General features: G+C 61.6%; 3 protein-coding genes across 6 annotated transcripts; 1 reads left to right on the top strand and 2 right to left on the bottom strand.

The window, feature by feature from the left end:
- The first annotated feature begins 564 nt into the window (after positions 1-564).
- Positions 565-12,297, top strand: LENG8 (leukocyte receptor cluster member 8). 4 transcript variants are annotated; one of them, XM_032848609.1, is made up of 16 exons: positions 566-699; positions 2,285-2,377; positions 3,084-3,258; positions 3,576-3,677; positions 4,415-4,525; positions 5,353-5,602; positions 5,805-5,946; positions 6,161-6,349; positions 6,742-7,020; positions 7,114-7,254; positions 7,361-7,646; positions 8,202-8,303; positions 8,380-8,448; positions 8,538-8,667; positions 8,750-8,957; positions 11,040-12,297. In XM_032848609.1, exons 2-16 carry the CDS (start codon positions 2,340-2,342, stop codon positions 11,200-11,202), a joined length of 2,385 nt encoding a protein of 794 aa, XP_032704500.1. In that variant the 5' UTR covers positions 566-699; positions 2,285-2,339; the 3' UTR covers positions 11,203-12,297. The 4 variants fall into 4 exon arrangements, with proteins under 4 accessions (XP_032704496.1, XP_032704500.1, XP_032704499.1 ...); XM_032848608.1 differs by having other exon boundaries at positions 5,350-5,602; XM_032848605.1 differs by lacking the exon at positions 11,040-12,297 and having other exon boundaries at positions 565-699; positions 5,350-5,602; positions 8,750-9,415.
- Positions 12,298-12,357: 60 nt separating this feature from the next.
- Positions 12,358-14,182, bottom strand: LENG9 (leukocyte receptor cluster member 9). The gene has a single exon (XM_032848630.1). It carries the CDS (start codon positions 13,822-13,824, stop codon positions 12,382-12,384), a length of 1,443 nt encoding a protein of 480 aa, XP_032704521.1. The 5' UTR covers positions 13,825-14,182; the 3' UTR covers positions 12,358-12,381.
- A 792-nt stretch (positions 14,183-14,974) lies between these two features.
- CDC42EP5 (CDC42 effector protein 5) lies at positions 14,975-19,420 on the bottom strand. Its single transcript, XM_032848711.1, has 3 exons — positions 19,127-19,420; positions 18,756-18,870; positions 14,975-15,504 (listed from the first exon to the last, which is right to left on the bottom strand). Exon 3 carries the CDS (start codon positions 15,502-15,504, stop codon positions 15,043-15,045), a length of 462 nt encoding a protein of 153 aa, XP_032704602.1. The 5' UTR covers positions 18,756-18,870; positions 19,127-19,420; the 3' UTR covers positions 14,975-15,042.
- Between the last annotated feature and the right edge of the window lie 496 nt (positions 19,421-19,916).

The following is a 19,916-nucleotide window of genomic DNA, read 5'->3' as shown; positions in this document are numbered from 1 at the left end:
TGCTCACCTGCACACACCCATCCGCTCAGCCCCGGTCCCCGCCGGCCCGCCTGCCCACCAGCACACACCTACCCGCTCAGCCCCGGACTCCGCCGCAGCCATCTGCTCCCCCCATGGCCTCCCTGTGATCCCCAGGTCCGCAGGCTCTGCTCGCCGCCCGCCTCCGCGTGTTTGCACGCGCCGCGTCCTCGACCAGGGGCGCCTCTGCAATTTTATGTAGCCGGCTGAGGGCTGTTCTCAACCCCTTTGTCCGGCTTCATCATTCTCCGGCCTGGGCTTCCACATCGCTGCGCGGAGGCAATCTTAGAACCCACCTCACGCTAGCTTGTATTTGGGAACAACAATGGTTACCACTCACGGAGCCAAAATAGGAATGCTTGCGCGGGCACAGTGCCGACCGACTCTGCAGCCGCGCATGTCCCCTCGGGGCCACCGTCCCCACCCCTGGCTTCCGGCTTGCCTTCTACGCCCACGCGCCCTTGCGTAAGCGGAGGGCGGGCTCAAATCAAGCCCGCGGCGCCCATTGGTGGCGCAGGGCCGAGGGAGGTGGGGCGAGGCCTCCGCGTGACGTCAGGACGCCGCGGTCAGAACGTCGAAGCCCAAGGAAGACAAGAACCAGCCGGGTCTCGAGCAGTTCCGTGGCCGTGTCGCTGTCCCCTTGGGCTGCCGCTGACGAGTCCGGGGGGGCGAAAGGCTGAGGTGGGTGTGGGGAGCGGCGGGCGGGCGGGCGAGCGGGCGAGCACGGCGTCTCCTTCCGGCCCGACGCCCAGCGGGTCCCGAGGCCTGGCGGGCCGTCGCACCAACGGACGCCGCGCGCGAGCGACGACAGGGTGTGGCGGGCGCAGGCGGCCAGTGCGCCTGCGCGCCGTCGCGCTTGCGCCATCGGCCAGGCTCCCCGCCCCCCGCCCTCGGAATTCCTGGGCCCGGAGCGCCCCTTCTCTCAACCCCCATTGACCCGGCGGTTCCAGGGGGAGGATGGCGTTGCCCCGGCGACGCGCGGGCCCGGCGCCGCGTCCCCCTAGCCCTCCCGCCCCCGTCCCGTCCCGCGCCGCCGGAGCCGTGGTGCGCACGCGCCGCGCGGCCGGGCGGTGACTCTGGAGCGGGTGGCCGGCATCTGGACGGGCTCTGCCTCCACTTGGCGCCTTTGCCCTGTCGGGCCCCCGGGACGGCCAGGTGCCCCTCGCGTCCGGTGCTCGTGAGGCCCGCCCGCCCGCCCTCCCCACGCGCTGTCCCCACTCGTCCCCTCCCGCCCCTTCCCAAGCTTGCTCGTCCGGGGCGTCTTCCAGGCTCCCTTCCCGCACTTGCTGTGGGGCCGTCAGGGTCTCCGGCCTCGCAGCCCACCCATGCCTCTCGGCCTCCCGGGTTTAGGCCCCCAAGGCACCCCTCGCTTTCTCGCAGCCCTCTCTGCCCCGCTCTGAGTTTCCGGAGGGCGGTTGGACGTCTCGGGACCCCCAGCCCGTGGGGGAGGTTTCTGGTAGCCGTCTCCCGAGAGCCTTCCGGGAGCGCGTTTCTCCCCCGCGGGGCTCCCCGTGGGCACCTCCGCTTCTCCCTGTTCCCCGGAGTACCTTCGCCCCCCTTCCTCTCGGGTTGGTTTTCCTCTGGATCTCTATGCGGATTCCTTCACAGACTGCTCCTCGGCCCACTCTTCTGGTCTCTCTTAGGGGCTGCCTTCCCCCCCCCCCCCCCCCCCCCCCTCCTCGGCTCTCTCTTGGGGGCCCCCCCCCCCCCCCCCCCAATGCTTTTTAGCGCTGCCCTGAGGTTCCCCCCCCCATCCCGCCCTCTGCACCTTTCCTCTGTGGCAGGGTTTCCCTGGGGCCTTCCTATGCTCTTAAGGGCTTCAGGTCCTTCGCTTTCCCTTTGGGAAATGCTTTCAGCCTTCCCTGTTCTCCAGTCCTTCCTGTTCCACTCAGCACTGCAGGGAGGCGAAGGTCTTTCCCTCACGCAGAGTCCTCTTCAGCGAGTCCTAATTTCACACGCTCCGTGTCTGCCTGGCTTCTCGTGGGCCTGTCTCCCGCTCTCCCCGCTTCCTGACTTTTTTTTTTTTTTTAAGATTTTATTTATTTATGACCGACAGAGATCACAAGTAAGCAGAGAGTCGGTGGGGGGGGGGGGAGCAGGCTCCCCGCTGAGCAGAGACCCCGATGCGGGACTCCATCCGGGACCCTGAGATCACGACCTGAGCCGAAGGCAGAGGCTCAACGCACTGAGCCACCCAGGCGCCCCCCACTTCGTGACTTTTTCTTGCTCCTCCTCGAGTCTACCTAACTCCTCCTTTTTCTCGTAGACAGTGAGAAAGCAGTCTGGCTCCTGAGGCCCGCCCCTTATGCCCCAAGGTCCAGATGGCGGCCAACGTGGGTGATCAACGTAGCACAGATTGGTTAGTGTGGCTAGAGGGACAGAGGCGGGGGGAGGGCAAGAGGAAGCCGGACCCAGTGTTGTCCTCTGGGATGGGAGTCCCATGGCGTGGGTGCTGGAGCAGTCCTTGTGGGCAGAGGGCGGATGAGCTCCTCCTCTGGCCACCAGGGTGAAGGGAAGCGTGTGGTTGTAGTGTGGACAGTCAGGTTTCCATCTCTGAGCATCATGTTTTCACAGTACAGTGCTGAGCTCTCAAAATTGGGATGATTCATTTCATGAGCTGTGATGAAGGCGCAGCCTCCAGCACTTAATGCTGTCCTTGCTCTGTTTGTTTATACCTTGTTTTCCCCAAAACAGCGTGATGATAGCTTGCTGGCTGGGGAGGCGTCAGCACTGACTCGTAACCATTTAGACCTAGGAGGCACCAGGTGCCGCATTAATTTCTTTGGATGCTGGTGATCATTTCGTTTGGTACTTAGCACTGCCGTGTACCAGGCCCCTGGAAAAGTGCCTTAGGTCTCTCTCTCGGATTTTTCCCTCACAGGAAGGCTGAGACAGAACGTGGTCATCAGCACGTTAACAGATCATACATTCTAGATTTAAAAGTTCAGACTCCAGTAGGTCGTGCGAGGGAGTTTGCATCTCAGGCCCTGCTGTGTGCCCGTCTGCGTTTTGCCCACTGTGTGTACAGGGAGGGAGAGAACTGACTCGATGTCCATTCTTTGCAGGTCTTCTCAGTACAGCGTGGTGGCCGGGGCAGGCAGGGAGAACGGCATGGAGGCCCCCATGCACGAGAACCCGGAGTGGGAGAAGGCCCGCCAGGCTCTGGCCAGCATCAGCAAAGCAGGAGCCGCCGGCAGCTCCTCCAAGGCCAGCAGCAATGGGCCTGTGGCCAGTGCACAAGTGAGACGGGTTGCTGGGGAGGGAAACGCTTGGTCTTCTCTGGGATCACAAGATCAGGGTGCCCCGAAGACGTTCGCACAGCCTCAAGTGGGAGAGCAAGGGCTGTTTCCTCAAAGAGCCCAGGGCACCATGTGGGAATCCAGCCTGAGGAGGGGGACGTGCCCTGGGTCCCCAAGGTGCCCCGAGTTCATGGGTAGAGGCTATGGCTGTTTGGAGACAGGTGGACCCAGTTGTGTTCTCAGGAATTAACCACATTGGGGGCCGTAGGGGGCGTGGGCTCCTGCCGCCAGTGCTGATGGCGCACGGTCTGTGCACAGTATGTGTCGCAGGCGGAGGCCTCGGCCCTGCAGCAGCAGCAGTACTACCAGTGGTACCAGCAATACAACTACGCCTACCCCTACAGCTACTACTACCCCATGGTGAGTGCCCGGCCTGGGGAGGGGGTGGATGGGGGGCAGGGGGCCTACCCGTGCAGCTACTACTACCCCAATGGTGAGTGCTGAGGTGGGTGGGGGGCATCTGTACAGTTACTAGTACTTCCCCATGGTGAGTGCCCTGCCCAGCTGGGACAGATGGGGGCTGGGGGGACTGGGTTCCAGGAGCCAGGGGAGGCCTCGAAGACAGCAGTGACAGCTTCTGAAACACTGTCCACTCACACGTTGCCCTCACGATCAAGCCGAGAGCCCTTCCCAGGTCCAAGTCCTATGTTCCCCACTTCCGGCCGCCAGTCTGCCGGTGCTCCGTCTGTCACCTGCGATGTCCACCTGTGTTCTGCTCTAGCTCTGGTCCCGTAGTCCCCTGTCCTTCTGTGTCCTCACCTTGCAGAGGGCTTCCCAGTTTGTGCCTCAGGGAGCCCTTTCTCTTCCTGGCCTGACTGGTTAAGGCTGCGTCCCGCACCCCGGCTTGCTTTCACGGGGCTGACTGCCGGATACGCCGCGTATCTGTCTCAGCTGTGCACGTGTCTTGAGTAGACTTGGTTGGAGCGTGGATTTTCCTATTTTATTTTTGGTTGTGTTGTGGTGTTTAGTGAACGTTTGTAAAATAGATGGGTCGATAGAGGTTTCCTGTTCGTTAGTTGTTTTTAACACTCCTAAGCAGGCGGGAGAAGGGGTGGGAATTGGGCCTCTGCTGACCCTGGTTTCTGTGCCCTTGGCAGAGCATGTACCAGAGCTACGGTTCTCCCTCCCAGTACGGCATGGCCAGCTCCTATGGCTCTGCCACGCCCCAGCAGCCATCGGCACCCCAGCACCAGGGGGCTCTGAACCAGGTAACGCCCTGCCTAGCTTTGTGCCATGTTCAAGAATGGGAATGTTTCTGTGAGGGGCATGCTCGGGGACGCCGGCATTTTTTAAGCTGCCCCCACCCTGCCTTCTCTCCTGCCAAGCACCTCCTGATCTGATCACGAGGAGGGCAAAGCACAGTGTTTCAAACCAAGATGGGTTTGGGACTTGGGCGAAGCCACGGGCTCGGTGTTGGGGTGACAGTGGGAGTGGTCTGCAGCATGGCGGCCTGTTTTCTGAGTTTCCCTCCAGCGCGTGCACATATACGTGCACAATCACACGCGCAGTCTGGCCTCACACTTAGTGTGCAGTGCGGAGGAGTGTGGAGCTGGTGCAGGGGAGCCGGGTAGACCTGGGCTGGGGTCCCAGCTCCCCTGTGGAACTGTCGTTATGAGTCATATGATCTCCGCTTATCTCAGCCAGTCCTGTCAGGCGGGAAGGAGAGTCACTTCCCAAGGCCCCTGAGAATGTGTGTGATCACGTGTGGGTCTCGAGTGGCACATGCGATGTGCTCAGTCTTTCTGGGTGGACGTGGTGTCGGGGCGGCGTTCTCCAGGAGGTGGAAGGCAGGGTGCAAATGCCCGCTGCCGCCCCTCCCAGCTGGGGCCAGGGGAGAGCAGCTCGGAGTCTGAGCTGTGAGGAGTGGGCACTGATGCTCCATTCCTCAGGGAGTCGCTCTGAGGGCCCAGGGCAGTTTGATGTGGGCGGGTCACGGCGCAGGCTTGGGAGCTAAGCAATGCCGTGATGGTGGGGACGGTGTGAGAGCCAGCACAGGGGCTCTCCTCCTGCCCTCAGCACCCACTTCTTCCAGCAGCCCCCGGTCCCTGGCATGGAAGAAAGCATGTCCTACCAGGCCCCCCAGCAGCTGCCGGCAGCCCAGCCCCCTCAACCCTCCACCCCCCAGCATGGGGCTCATACTCTGAACAGCGGCCCCCAGCCTGGAACAGCCCCAGCCACACAGCACAGCCAGGCAGGGCCTGCCTCGGGCCAGGCCTACGGGCCACACGCCTACTCCGAGCCTGCCAAGCCCAAGAAGGGCCAGCAGCTGTGGAACCGGATGAAGCGTACGTTGGCGGAAGAAGAGAGGGCACGGGGTTGGGCCTTGCGGGGCCGAGCATGGGGAGCTTCTGGGTGTTGTGCTCATCCCCAGGCTTCGGGTACCTGCGCTGGAGCCCTTCTCTGGAGCTTGGTGTCTCCTGTTCCTGGGGGTGGGGCAGCCTGAGATAGGGCATGGGCAGGTCTAACCCGGGCTCTTGGCTCTCACAGCAGCCCCTGGGACGGGTGGTCTCAAGTTCAACATTCAGAAGCGGCCCTTTGCCGTCACCAGCCAGAGCTTCGGCTCCACCTCCGAGGGCCAGCACAGCAGCTTCGGCCCCCAGCCCAACCCTGAGAAAGCCCAGAACCACAGGTGACGGCCCCCCTCTTGCACTTGTCCCAGCTCCCTCGCCTCTGCGGTCAGTCTGCGCCCCGGACCTCAGGCTGCTGCTCCAGAACGGGGAGGGGTCCCTCCCCCAGGGTGGCTGTGAGCACGAAATGAGGGGAAATAGAAAACGCTTCGGTTATGTCTGGCGTGTGTCTGCTGTGCGGGCGGCAGCAGTGACTGTCTTTGCCGCCCTCCCCAGGGGGAGCCTGTCCGGGAAGCCGGACGATTGGCCGCAGGACATGAAGGAGTACGTGGAGCGCTGCTTCACGGCCTGCGAGTCGGAGGAGGACAAGGACCGGACAGAGAAGCTGCTCAAGGAGCTGCTGCAGGCCCGGCTACAGGACGGCTCGGCCTACACCATTGACTGGAGCCGGGAGCCCCTGCCAGGGTTAGTCCAGGCCGGGGATGGGGAGGAGAGCCATTCTGGGTGCTGAAGCAGAGACCTGCAGACTTAGGTACCTGTGGCCCCAAGAATGAGCGAGAAAGTCGGATCCCGGAGGTGGAAAGCCAGGCGGGGAGAGCAGGGATGCGGGTGCTGCCCGAGGGTGCTGTCCTGGGGCGGGGTGAGGGCCCGGAAGGCTGGTGAGTGCACGCGCTCAGCTGCGGAGAGCACTCTCTAGACAGGAAATGTTGGGGTCGCCTCTCATGTTCGCAGTGTATTAGCTGAGTCTCCCGGGTAAGTCCCTCTCTTGCCCGAGGTGGTGTGCTCCGGGGGCGGCTGGCAGGTGTTGGGGTGCGCGGGGCGCTGGGTTGGTGATGCCCTGCCCTGCTTATCCTCAGGCTGACTCGGGAGCCTGGGGCTGAGAGCCCCAAGAAGAAGCGGTGGGAGGCCCCTAGCAGCCTTCATCCTCCCAGGGGGGCAGGCTCAGCGACCAGGGGCGGGGGTGCCCAGTCCCAGCGAGGGACACCAGGGGCTGGGGGTGCTGGCCGAGCCCGGGGCAGCAGCTTCACCAAGTTTGGCAACCGCAATGTCTTCATGAAGGACAACAGCTCTTCCTCCAGCACGGACTCCCGCTCCCGTTCCTCCTCCCGGTCCCCTACCCGCCACTTCCGCCGCAGGTGCGAGGGCTGGAGGTGTGGGGGTAGGGCGTGGAGGGTGGGCGTCGGGGGAGGAGCCACTTCAGTCCTTACCTCCCTGCTTCTTCTGTGCAGTGACTCCCATTCGGATTCCGACAGTTCTTACTCAGGGAATGAGTGTCACCCTGTGGGTCGCAGGAACCCACCCCCTAAGGGCCGAGGAGGTCGGGGGGCCCACATGGATCGGGGCCGAGGCAGGGCACAGCGTGGGAAGAGGTGAGACCCTGGGTAGGGGGGTAGGGCTAAGATTGGGATTCTTGGGGTGTAGTTGGAAGGGCAGGCTAGGACATCTGCCTTGTTCACCCCTGACCTCCCTTTCTAGGCATGACCTTGCTCCCACCAAGCGCAGCCGCAAAAAGATGGCCGCGCTCGAGTGCGAGGACCCTGAGCGTGAGCTGAAGAAGCAGAAGCGGGCGGCCCGCTTCCAGCACGGACATTCACGCCGCCTGCGCCTCGAGCCCCTGGTGCTGCAGATGGGCAGCCTGGAGAGCAGTGGTGCTGACCCGGACTGGCAGGAGCTTCAGATCGTGGGCACCTGCCCTGACATCACCAAGCACTACCTGCGTCTCACCTGCGCCCCTGACCCGTCCACTGTGCGCCCTGTGGCAGTAAGCGCCTGGGACGGGCAGGGCCTCCCTGCAGGGTGCCAGGCCGGGGCGCCCACCCTGGAAAGATGGCAGAGACCACACGGAGCCTGTGGGGTGGTGGCAGGGGCCTGCAGCTGGTTGGGGATGTTGGGGCCTGAGAGCTCTCGGAGGGGTGACTTAAAAACTGAACTTGTGTTTCGGAGACTAAGAAGTCTGGGTCCTGTGGCTTCATCGGGAGACTTGCTGGGCTTTGAGCCTCTGTCTCCTAAGAAAGCGACCTTCCCAGGCCAGCGTTCCTGAGGTGGGGGTGATCAGGCTCCTGAGTCCTGCTGAGGCCGCAGTAGCGGCGTGTCCGCGTTCCATGCCAGGGGACGCGCTGAGGCAGCCGGGGTCAGGAGTAGTTACCCTTGCCAAACGCATTGGGTTCTTCTTAAAGTTGCTAGTGAGTTATGACACGGGCGTGATGTCACAGCTGTCATTTCGGAACGCAGCGTTGGTGGAAGCGTACCGGGTGTTAGTGACGGCTTTGCTCACCTGGCTGGAATCTCACTGAGCCGTAATATGTTCCCTTCCCAGGTTTTGAAGAAGTCTCTGTGCATGGTCAAGTCCCACTGGAAAGAGAAGCAAGACTACGCCTTTGCCTGCGAGCAGATGAAGTCTATTCGGCAGGACCTGACGGTGAGGGTGCGCCCGGGGGACCTGTGCTGGGAGAGTCCCGCCCGCGGTGGCCTTCACCGCTCTCCTGCCGTTCCAGGTGCAAGGGGTGCGGACAGAGTTCACGGTGGAGGTGTACGAGACGCACGCCCGCATCGCCTTGGAGAAGGTGGGTGGGGTGCAGAGGCCCTCCGGGTTCTTCCCAGGCTCCCCGTCCCGGCCTCATGGTCTTTCTCTCCCTCCGGCCCCGGGCTCTAGGGCGACCATGAGGAGTTCAACCAGTGCCAGACGCAGCTCAAGTCGCTGTACGCCGAGAACCTGCCAGGCAACGTGGGCGAGTTCACTGCCTACCGCATCCTCTACTACATCTTCACCAAGAATTCAGGAGGTGAGAGTCTTTTCCTGCGGGATGGGGTGCCCCAAGCCCCTGGGGTGGGGCACTGCTGATCCTCGTGTGTCTTGGGCCGCAGACATCACCACGGAGCTGGCATACCTGACTCGGGAACTGAAGGCAGACCCTTGTGTGGCTCATGCCTTGGCACTGAGGGCGGCCTGGGCTCTGGGCAACTACCACCGCTTCTTCCGGCTCTACTGTCATGCGCCCTGCATGTCTGGGTACCTGGTGGACAAGTTTGCAGACCGGGAGCGCAAAGCTGCCCTCAAGGCGATGATCAAAACGTATGTGAAGCTGGGTTCTCCCCCGCCCCCTCTGCTCTGCCGGCCCTGCCGCCGCCTTCCTCCTCCCCCTCTCGTTTTGCACACTTCTGGGCTGTCAGGCCTCCAGCTCCTGTGCCCTGGACACTGGTCCTCTCTCCCTGTCTCTTCTTTCTACATGTACCCCGCTCCCCAGCTCCTCCTGCTTCTCTTCCCACAGTTGGCTCTCTGTCTCCTGGGCCCGCCTCTGCATCTTCCTTTTTCCCCATTCTGTCTCGCGGCTCCAGGGTTCCCTCTCCACCTGAGTCTCTCTCTCTCCTGCTCACATCACCCTGGACCTTGGTTTCTTTTCTTGCTCTGGGCTCTTGGGTTTCCTCGCTCCGAGGTCTTTGTTCACTTTTCAAGGCTTTTGCTGATACTGAGCTCCCACTCGGTAGAGACAAACTAGAAAAGATGGTCGTTCACTCGGTAGCTTCTGATCTAATGGGACCCCAGCACCCCATTCAGACTCGAGCTCCTTCAAGGGTGCAGAAAATGTATAGGGAGACGGGTGATACGGGGGCATGTCAGATCACAGACTATCTGCAGGTCAGAAGAGCAAGTTCTCGGTATGTTAGGTGTCCTGTATCAAGCACGTGTGTCTGCATGTGTGCGCGTGGTGGGCATCCCGTGGTTCTCAGGGCAGTGAGGTGCGCTCAGGTGACACAGCTAGGTGTTGCTACTGGTGTCTAGTGGGTGGAGGCCAGGGACGCTGCTCAGCCTCCCGTAGGGCCCAGGACACCCCACAACAGAGAACCACCTGGCCCCGCTGTCCATCTCACCAAGGACCTTGCCGAGGTCCAAGGGGCCACATCAGTTAGCTCAGGAGCCCCAGGAATGGTGTGGAATTGGAGAGGGACAGTACCCTGAAGTTAGGAGATGCACACACTGCAGGGTCTGGTTTGGTCCGAAGATTTAAGGCGGAGGCTGAGCTAGGGCAGGGGCCGTAGAAGTAGACAAGGACGTGGGACAGAAACATGAAGGCAGCAGCATACACAGGACCTGGTTACCTACCCAGGAATGACAGGGAGGTGGTGTGTCTCAAGCCCTGTGGGTCTGCCTTCTGCAGTGGGACAGCAGCTCCCAGGGGTGTCGTGTGGGCGGGTCACTGTTCTGGCTAGTTTACATGTGCTGCGTCTTGGTTGGGGCCACAGCTGTGAAGGTTCCTTGTAGGAGGGGCCTTGGCCTAGACTGGCCACCTGCTCTCATCCCCTCCCTCCCAGAGGCCCCAGACCAGGTCCCTGCAGCGTGGCGAGAATGCCAGCTCAGTTGTGGGGAGAAAGAGGCTCTCTTGTGTGTGTCCCCCTCCCCCCTCCCCCTCCGCCCGTAAATCCCAGAGCCATGATGTGGCACGGACTTGAGGCGGGACTGGTTCATGTCTTTTTTACTGTGTCCTTCCTGTGTTGACGCTGGCCGGGTGGCTCTGCCTTTGGAGCTACATACAGTTTGCTCAGCGGTTGTTTCTAAAGGGTAGGGCGACACGGTTTTGGGGAGAGAATTCGGCAAGTTCACAGCTATTTTCTGGTATGCGCCGTTTTGTTGGCACCTGCACGTGACGTCACCAGCATGTAATACGTGTTGGCTGACCCTGTGCCTGGCATTCCCAAGGCACTGTGACCCAGGCAGGGCAGATAGCCAGGGCGGATACCCCAGAGTAGCTAGCTATCAGACCTGCCAACCCATGCCCATGCCCATCCCCTCGGGTCACCCCCCTCTGCCTGCCCCCCTGCCCTTGGGCCACGGTGGGCCCTCTTCTGAGGGACTGCTCAGGCCCTTGAGCAGTGGAGGAGCTGGCTGGGCCCTTCCCTCCCATCCCCTCTCCTTGGTCCCCATGTACAGGTAAGTGAGGGTAAAGGGGGGCACAGCCGGGGCTGGGGCCACCAGCCCCACCCCGGGCCCCCCCAAGCCCCTGGAGGTGGGGAGGTTGGGTGGGGAGGGGTGAGAGGTCAGCAGGTAATGTGCTGAGGAGACCCTTTGGGTGCCTGAAGGGGGGGCGCCCACTCCCTGCTTGTGGGGCCCTCCCCTGCCCACCGCCCGCCTCATCACATTCTCCTCTTGTCTCCGTAGCTTCCGCCCTGCGCTGCCAGTCTCCTACCTGCAGGCCGAGCTGGCCTTCGAGGGCGAGGCCGCCTGCCGGGCCTTCCTCGAGCCCCTGGGCCTGGCATACACGGGCCCGGACAACGCCAGCATCGACTGCCGCCTCAGCCTGGCGCAGCTGTCAGCCTTCTGAGCACCAGCGCGGATGGGGGCGGGGCGGGGCAGGGCTGTGGCCCCCCAGCGCCACCTTTGCCGATTTTGTTTTTGAGCCATGGACTTGGGTTGTAAATTAATTCGTGGGGAGTGGGCTCCAGGAAGAGCCACCATCCCGTCCCCGTTTGCCCACCGGGGAGTCTGTACAGAGATTTTTTCTACATTTTTATTTTTTGCCTCCGAGGGAGGGGTTGGGGGAGGAAGGGGTGGGACAGCAGAGGGTTGGGGGCATGGTCTGTAGGCTGCTCGGTCCGCCCGGCACCCCCACTAATGCTGTCTCAGTGTTTTCTCTCTCTCTCTCTCGAGCTTGTACTCCGGTACCGACCTGGCAGCCCGGCCCATCCCATGCCGGGGGGGCCGGAAGAAGACTGGCCACGCCGCCTGTGCCCGCCCGCGGCGGGGGCACCAGCACCTCAGCCCGCCGCCCGCCGCCTCACCACAGACTTTTGTTGCACAGCCCTCAGGGGCCTCAGTGTCCAGGGCTCGGGGAGCCGTGTAGAGACTGTGCCTCGCCCTCAGCCCCCCACGCCAGCAATGCTGTCGCCAGGCCACCACCGCAGCCACGCCGACACTGCGCGCCGAGGACCCCGGAGGCTGCCGCAGGACCCCGGCTGGGCCACCTCAGCTGCACTTGTGTCGTCTCCGTGGCCCCCTCCTCCCTCCACCCCAGTGTTTCTTCTGGTTTGTTTTCCTTCCCTCCCTCCTCCTCCTGCCCCCCACCCTTCTTTGGTTCAGCACAGGTAAAGCGGTTACCCTCCCTCCCTCCCTGCCTCCATGGATCACCAGCTCACGTCATGTTTCCTTCTCTTTTCTTTTTGTGTGTGTTTATTTAAGTTATTTTTCTTCCTCCCCTTTTTCTTTTTGGTCCTCCCCCCTCTTCTGCCATGTAACTGGAGGATGTGCGATGAGTTTGCAAACAGCTGGACTGTCAGGCTGCTTTTTTTCCAGATGTTCCTCCTCTGCCTCCCCTCCCTTCCCTCTCCCCTCCCTTCTCCTTCCTTCATTCTTTCCTTGGATCACTGAGCACCATTTGGAAGCTTGAGAGAAACCAAAATTAAAGAGAGAGAGAGAGAGAGCACTTTGTCCTTTCCTGCTTGGGCGGGATCTTTCCAGGTTCTCCCGGTCGAGAGTGGTCTCCTGGAGACGTCGGAGGGGACCATCACCCCAGGGGCAGCTCAGCCAGGGGCTGGTAGGTGTCCCCTGCCCTGCCTATGCGGCACAGCCAGACTTCCCCTAGGGCCTGGCTTCCTAGCTCCTGCGTTGGGCTGAACCCAGGCTCAGGGAGGCTGACTTGAGAACCGTGGGGCACCTTGGCTAGTGTGAGGTGGGGGTGCAGCCCCCCTTGGGGCCCTACTACTCTGAGCCCCTCAGCTTCCAGCCTCTGACTCAGCACTTGGGCCATAGCTTGCAGGGAGGGGGAAGGTGGGGCACAGAGCACATGCTGCCCCAGGAGAAGCAGGCTCCTAAAAGTCAGCTGCGGGGGTGCCTGAAGTCCTGGGGCCAAGAGCGCACGTCTGAGTGCGCCCACTGCGGCGGCTACCTCCCCAGGGCCTGTGAGCCTCAGGAGGGCCAGTGTCAGGTGGAGGGCCCCTGCGGGCACCAGGAACGCAGCGCACGAGGGTGCAGCTTGAACCAGCTCTTCCTGGGCTTTGGCCACCCCAGCCTGCAGCCCAGGATCAGTTACCATGAGAGCCACAAAATGCGTGGGGCGGGGCTGGCGAGGCTCCGTGGCCCGGGCTCCAGCGGCCTCTCCACCTTCCGAGGGCCAAGCGTCAGGACCCCACTCCACTTCCGTCTCAGGAAAACCTGCAGGGGACCGTCCTAAAGCTGTCTGTGCTTCTCCACCCCGTGGCTCCGCGGTGGCCGGCTTCAGCGCCCTTTCCAGCTCTGTCCGTGGGGCAGCCTGGCCTTTGGCCCTGCGTCGCTGCCTGGCCTCCAGCCCAGTGCAGCCGGGTGCTTGGCGTTCCGTTCTGGTGTCGCCGGGAGTGGCAGCTGCCCCTTCGTGCGCGCTCCCGCCGTCCTGGGCGTCCTCAATGCCGTGCGCGTCCTCGCCGCCATCGCGGGCATCCTCACGGCTGTCGTGCGCGCGCCCGCAACGCTCGTCCTCGCCGTCATGCGCGTCCTCGCCGCCGAGCGCGTCCAGGATGGTGGGCCCGCGGCCCGCCGCCGAGCCCGAGCCGAAGACGAGGTCGGTGCGCGACGCGCGGTCCCACACGACGCGGCCGCGGAAGCGGAAGTAGCGCACCCGGTGCTCCGGCACGGCCAGGACGCCGGGCCCCAGCGCCGCCAGCGGCTCGTCCCAGCAGAAGGCGGCGAAGGGCTCCTCGCGCACGCCCAGGAAGCGGTCGGCGTAGCCCACCGCGAAGTCGGCCGGGTCGAGGCGCGGGTCCCAGCGGATGCGCTGGATGACGGCCGCGGCCGTGCGCAGCGGCGGCTTCTTGGCCCCGGCCTCGTTCCCGGCCTCGCTCCCGGTCCCGCGGCTAGGCGGCGCGGGCGCCCCTGGGTGGGGCTGGCGGCAGCGGGCGCCGAAGCGGCAGCGGCCCTCCAGGAAGAAGCGGCAGGCCGGCGGCGGTGCGGGCTCGGCTGCGGGGACCGCCGCCATGGGAGTGGGGTGCGGGGGAGTCTCGCCGGGAGGTCACCGGCCGCGCCCCGTCCCCGCTGCCCTGGGAACCGCGCACGCGCTCTCGCGGGGCCTCGGATCCCGGGCCTGGCAGACGGCCCTGCGCGGGCGGTGTCCTCGGGGAGCCTGACCAATGCCTGCGAGGCCCCGCGATGCTCGCGTGTGTTCCTCCCCGCGTCCAAAGGATTTCAAGGCTGGGCACGGCCCGCAGAGTGACCTCCTCCCCCAGTGCCCTCGAGGAGCCGGACCTGTCCCCCTCCGCGGCCTCTGTCCACTAAGTTTACAGTGCGACCACGCCCTCTCAGCCCGCCCTCGGCGACGCTCTGCGGGTACGGTCTAGCCTCCTCCAGGTTCTTCACCAGGCTGGCTCCGCCCTCGCCTAGGGCTGTGAATGGGAGCCCCCCACCCCCTCGGGGGCCCTCTGGGGCCTGGATTCCTCCCCTCGCCTAAAGATTTGCACGTGCTGCCCCGCCTTCCGCCCCTTGTGGGTCATTCCCTCTACGGGACAACTGTACCCAGCAGGCTCAAACTAGGTTTCCCAGACTTGGGACACCGCTGTCCCCCTCGGGCCGAGGCATCTTTCCGAGGGGGTAGGTGTCTGCTCCACCGGAACCCTGCCTCTTCCAGACACTTTACTCAGCTGCCACTTACCGGGTTAAGGGCGGGTCTGCCGGAGGGGTTCACTGAAGAGGCGGGCCGGGAGTCAGGCTCCCCGAGCCACTGCACTCGGCCCCCGGGAGCGAGTCAGGCCGGGTCCCCGGGAGCAAGTTAGGTGGCCCCTGTGGGACGAGACAGAGGGTCCCCTGGAGCGAGTCAGGCCGCGCCCTGAGCTGGTCTGGAGGGCCAGGCTCCGTCAAGGTTGATGAGTGAATGCGGCTGTCAGAGCGGCCACGTTGGGACACCGCCCCCGAAAGGGGCACCGTGTACTCACGCCCCCCGGAGTTAAAGGGGCCACATCCCACCACTCCAGGCCAGCCGTCCGATCTCGACCTCGGTTAAGTCTCTGCGCGGAACCGAGCCACAGGTGACACACTTGGCCTTTAAAGGGGCCAGGACCCATCACCGACCCCCCTTGCCCACCCCCTCCGGCCTTCCCCTCCCACGTGCAAAGTGAAGAGACCGAACTCGCGCAGAGACCTTGGCCATTTATGTATAAAGAAGTGGGATGCCGGACCGTAAACGCATCGGGAACGCGGGTGCCTACAGGCCGATGACGTCGTCCAGCTCGAGGTCCGCGTTGGGGCGGCAGTGGGCCCTGGGGTGCTGTGCCCCGGTGCTGGGGTCCAAATCGGGCTTGGCGGCAGCGGCCCCCGGGCGCTCCGCGTCCATGACGCCCAGCACCGCGTCCAGCATGGAGGGGCCCAAATCCAGGTGGAAGGACAGCAGCGGGTCGGCGGGCGCGGGCGCGCGGAGGGCAGGCGGCGGGGGCTGCGGCACGGCGGGCGGCGGCGCGGAGCGCGGGGCCCCGGCGGGGGGCGCTCGGGGCTCCGGGGGCGGCCCGCCGCCGTGACGGCTCAGGAACGAAGTGTCCCCGAAGGCGTCGCCGCCGCGCCCCACGTGCAGCGTGTGCCGGAAGTCGCCGAGCGGCGCGGAGATGGACAGGGCGCCGCGCTCAGGCCGCTTCTTGGGCTGCGCGGGGCCCAGCTGCTTCAGCACCGGCATCTGAGGGGTGGGGGTGGGAGGTAAGAGCGGGTCAGCGCTGCCTCCGCCGGCGGGAGCCGCCCCCCCCCGCCCCCGCAGCCCGCGTCCCCACCCTGGGCCTAGGCAGCGGTTCAGAGGACGCTCTCCCGAATGACAGGTCAGGTCTGCCAGTGACCACCGCGCCAGGCTGATTCCACTAAACGAATATTCCCGTCTTCCCACCGGCCGGGCCACAGGCAACATGCATCTCCAAATCTGAGCGTTTCCTAAGCTTGGCAGAGGAACTGCAGCTTCTCCGAGGCCGAGATTGCCCGGGCCCTTCCCTGAAGACAGGGCTGACTTTGTCCACCAAGTGCCCCAGGCACCGTGCCTAGCCCCCCCCCCAGAGGCTCCAGAAAATGTTACCATGCTTTATTTTAAAATGACAGATGTCAGCCAATCTGTCTTTACACCAGCACAGCTATAAAATATAAATAAATACGGATGCACAAAAGCTTTGCCTAAGGCATAAGTCATAATGCAGGTCAGCCTAAAACCTCAAATTCAGGTTCAGAGTGGGCCCGGGGATCTATACTTGCACAGCATTTTATAATTCGAGTTATTTGATTTTGAAAGAGATAATATAATGTCTTACATTTTCACAAGTTTCTCTAAAAATAGCAAGAATGGCGTAAATTTGAAACTGGCAGCTAGTACCGTATGAACTCGGTTCGCTATTGCCTCATTGCTGCCCTGCATTCTACGGTAAATACGGTAAATTGCCAACCTTTGCCTATATCCTGGAACCTGGTTGTTTTTATGGAACTTCTGGGAAGGCCTTTGGTGACCCTGTACTTTTGTTTTAACAATCACTGTTGTCCTAATAATAATAATAACTTGGTTTGAATCAAAGCCCCACCCTTGGTTTGCCAGCTGTATGATTGGGATAAATTATGTGATTTCTCTATGTCTGTTTCCTCTCTGTAAATGGGATAAAATAACACTACCTTCCTTGCGGGGCACATAGAAAAATGTCAAAGAAAATAATATTTGTAATAGTGCCAGCTAATTAGTAATTCTAGTGCTGGTGGGGAGAGGTGTCCTCATATAACTGTAGAACAAGACCAAAATTTGATAAAATCCTATGAATCAGTCAAAGCAGCCACCATTATTCTTTTAGTAACTATCACCCCAGGAAATATCAGTGATAATGCAGAGAAAAATGAAAGCTAAGAGGATTTAAAATAATTATAGCTGGATGTATTCTGAGGACCACTCTGTAAAGACACACACACACACACACACACACCATTTATTTCTCTGGGAAAACCAGTCTCGATTTACCACCTCTGTAGTGTTTCTCAAACTTCTCTGACCTCTGCCTAGATGAATAAATATATTTTAATTGCAACGGGGCATGCCATCGCCTCTCCTCCCCACACCACCCCCAAGGAAAACAAACATTTTATGAAACAAGACTTACAACATGCTAGCACTCAGATATTTTCGATTCTAATCTATTTTATTTTTTTAAAACGCTTACCTCTGCTCATTAATAAATCTCAATCCACAGTTAAAAAAAAAAAACAAATAGCGACGACAACGACAACAAACTTCTCCCCATGCTAGCAGTGGCTGTCCTTACTCTGCAGTGAGTTGTGGGGGGAAAGAGCACACAACTCAGACAAATGCCTCGGTTTCCATCTGGCTATGTGTGTGTGTCTGGTTTTGGGCATTTTTGGCCTCATTTCCTCTTCTCAAAAATGGAACATAGGAATATAGGATGTTTCTATAAAATTTCGTAGTCTCCTTGCAAGATTGGTGGGATGTTGCCAGCAAAGTCTTGGCAGTGCTCAGGACACAAAGTTCAATGAAATGCTCAGTAGCCATCTGGGATCATTCTCCCATGTCCCAGAGAAGGACACATTCAGAGAGGGTATGTGACTTGCCCAAGGTCACAAAGCCAGCTCTGCGGGACTCCAGAGCCCAGACTTACCACTTCCACCCCCTGCTGCCCCTTGAACGGACCCCTCCCCAGACAGCTCTCTGCCACTGGCTCTTCTCCCTGCCCATGCCCTGATTGGTCCCTCAACCCAATGCTCTGTTGTCCTATCAGCCAACACCACTACCATTTTCCAGTTCCTGGCCAAACACACCTGTTATTTCCTTTCTGTGGGAACCTGAACTCACTTCCTCAACCTTAAACCTCAGTTTAGTCCACTGAAAAACAGAAATCAGAATGCCTCTTTGCTAGGGGTTTTGTGAAGTATATTCACGGTGCTGATGTTATATTTCCTAAGAGGGAACCTAAGTGTGTTACTCAAACTCACTCAATCCTCAGAACAGCTCCATGAGCTCTACAAAGGTGGTGGCCAAGGTGTAGAGGTGGAGTAAGTTGCCCAGGGTCACACAGCAACAAATGTTAGGGGCTGGATTTGGAAACCAGCAGAGACACTAAACCTGATGAGAGTCTGAAGATGATATCCTATTGCTCATAGCCCCCTACGGATAGGATGGGTGGGTGTGCATCCCCATGGAAACAATGTTTCCATATGCTTTAAAGGCCAGGGATTTTCTACACCCCTGACTATGTTTATTTGCCTTTCTTTTCCTCTTTTTCCATCCCAGACAGAGAATAATGAGTTAGAAAGCCTTTCCGAGTAAGACTTCTTCTTGCTAGCTCTGAGGGCGTCGGGCAAGTCACTCCACTTTTCGGAGCCTCCAGCCTCAGGGTCCTCTTAAATAAAAGGCTCCAACCTCCCTCAAGCAGAGTTGTGTGCTTGAAGCAATGAGGTCATGCTAGGGAAAAAAAGCCGTCAGCCACCCAGGGCTCCCACAGAGGGCTGTTGTTCGCCGCAAACGCGAAAGAGGCAGAGCGTGCAGGAGCGAGGTTGGGACCCCGAGGGGCCCGGGCCCCGCGACTAGAGGCTCGGCGCAGCCGCCCTCCTGCCGCCCCCTTCCAGCCTCCCTCTCAGCAGGCCCACCGCTCCAGCTGCGGGAGTGGAGGGCACAGCTGGTTCACCTCTGTCCTCTCTGGCCCCAGCCCCGCCGAGACGGAAATAACCGCCTGCTCCACGCCCGGCCCGACCGGTTCTCGGGTCCGGGGGTAGGCAGCGAGGCGGGTGGGGCCAGGCCCGGGAATGGGAGACCCCCGCCCCGTGGGCTCGCCGCGCTTGCTCGGGCCACGTGGCTGCCGCCCTGACTTGAGCGCCCGCGCCCCCTTTGCCCGTCTGTCCCGCGTCCCTCCGGACCTGACCCGGGACCCCGAGGCCCAGCTCCCCGCGACCCCTTACCTCTTGGTCCTCGCTGAGAGGGGCAGGCGCGCTCTCAGGCTCAGGCTGGGGGACCCCTCTCCTTTTCGAGGTCCAGGCCCGCGCCTTCTTCCTTCTTCCTCCCGATGGTTCTCACCTGGCAAAGGAAGTGTCATGCGGACCCCGGAGTGGGGGATGGGGCAGGTGTCCAGGACCCAAGCGTTCGGGTCCATAGTGCCCCCTCAGGACCCCTCCTCTCTCAGGTCCCAGGAGTCCTGCCTCCTACCTTTCTTACTCCTCAGACCCGGGAGTCCCAAGCCCCCCCCCCTCCTTCAGGCCCTGGGGTCCAGGCCTCAGACCCAGGAGTCCGAGCCCTACCCCTGGCAGCCCCTGGCACCGGGTCCCTTCTTTACCTGCACCGGGGACCGAGGTGTCAGCCCCTCTCGGGGGCCATAGTAGGAACCCAAACAGGCTGCGGAGTCACCGTCCAGGCCAGCTCAGTCCGTCTGGGGCAGAGAGGGTTAAGTCACAGGCCCCTCCCAGCCTTCCTGATTCCGCACCCCCCGCCCCAAAGTTTGCCTCTAGGATTTAAAGGACTCCAAAGCAGTTGTGGAAAAGCTGAGGCCTCCGGGCAGAGGGTAGAGTGTGGGGGCGGTGAGAGGCCCGACTGGGTGTGCACAGAGGACACGCAGAGGGGTGGGGGATGGCCAGGGCGCGCCCCCAGCCTGGCCCCTCCCCCTGCCCAGCTTGGAATTTCCTGAAGCTGGGGAAGTCTGGTTGTTTAGAAGAGTAATTTCTTCCAGATTGCAGCAGTTGGAGGATAGAGTGTAGAGGGAGGACGGAAGAGAGGGAGGGAGAAAGAGAGACAGAGAGAGTTTAAGAGAGATAAGGAAACAGACAAGGTCCCTGAGTCCTCAAGAGGATGGAGGTAGTGTTGGGGTGGGGTCAGGAGGCAGCTCTAACCCTGCTTTGGAGGGTTTCCTGGATGAATGTCCCTGCCCAAAGTGGCTGGTAGAAAGGTCATTACAGGACTCCGAGCGCCTGTGCCTTTTGGTGACAAGAGAGTCTCAGATGGGAAGATGGGTCCCAGGCCAGAGTGAGGGAGTGCTTTCCTTGGGAGGAGAGCTGAGTTCCCAGGGAGGAGGCTGGCTGGGAGGAGCAGTGTGGAGATAGAGGCCCAGGGCGGAGACTCGGTGTTGGGGG

This window comes from Lontra canadensis, unplaced genomic scaffold (assembly GCF_010015895.1).
Source record: "Lontra canadensis isolate GAN:19392208 unplaced genomic scaffold, GSC_riverotter_1.0 scaffold206, whole genome shotgun sequence".
NCBI classification, from domain to species: domain Eukaryota; kingdom Metazoa; phylum Chordata; class Mammalia; order Carnivora; family Mustelidae; genus Lontra; species Lontra canadensis.
Note: the sequence above shows the minus strand (reverse complement) of the source record. Positions and strands in the feature narration are given on the sequence as shown.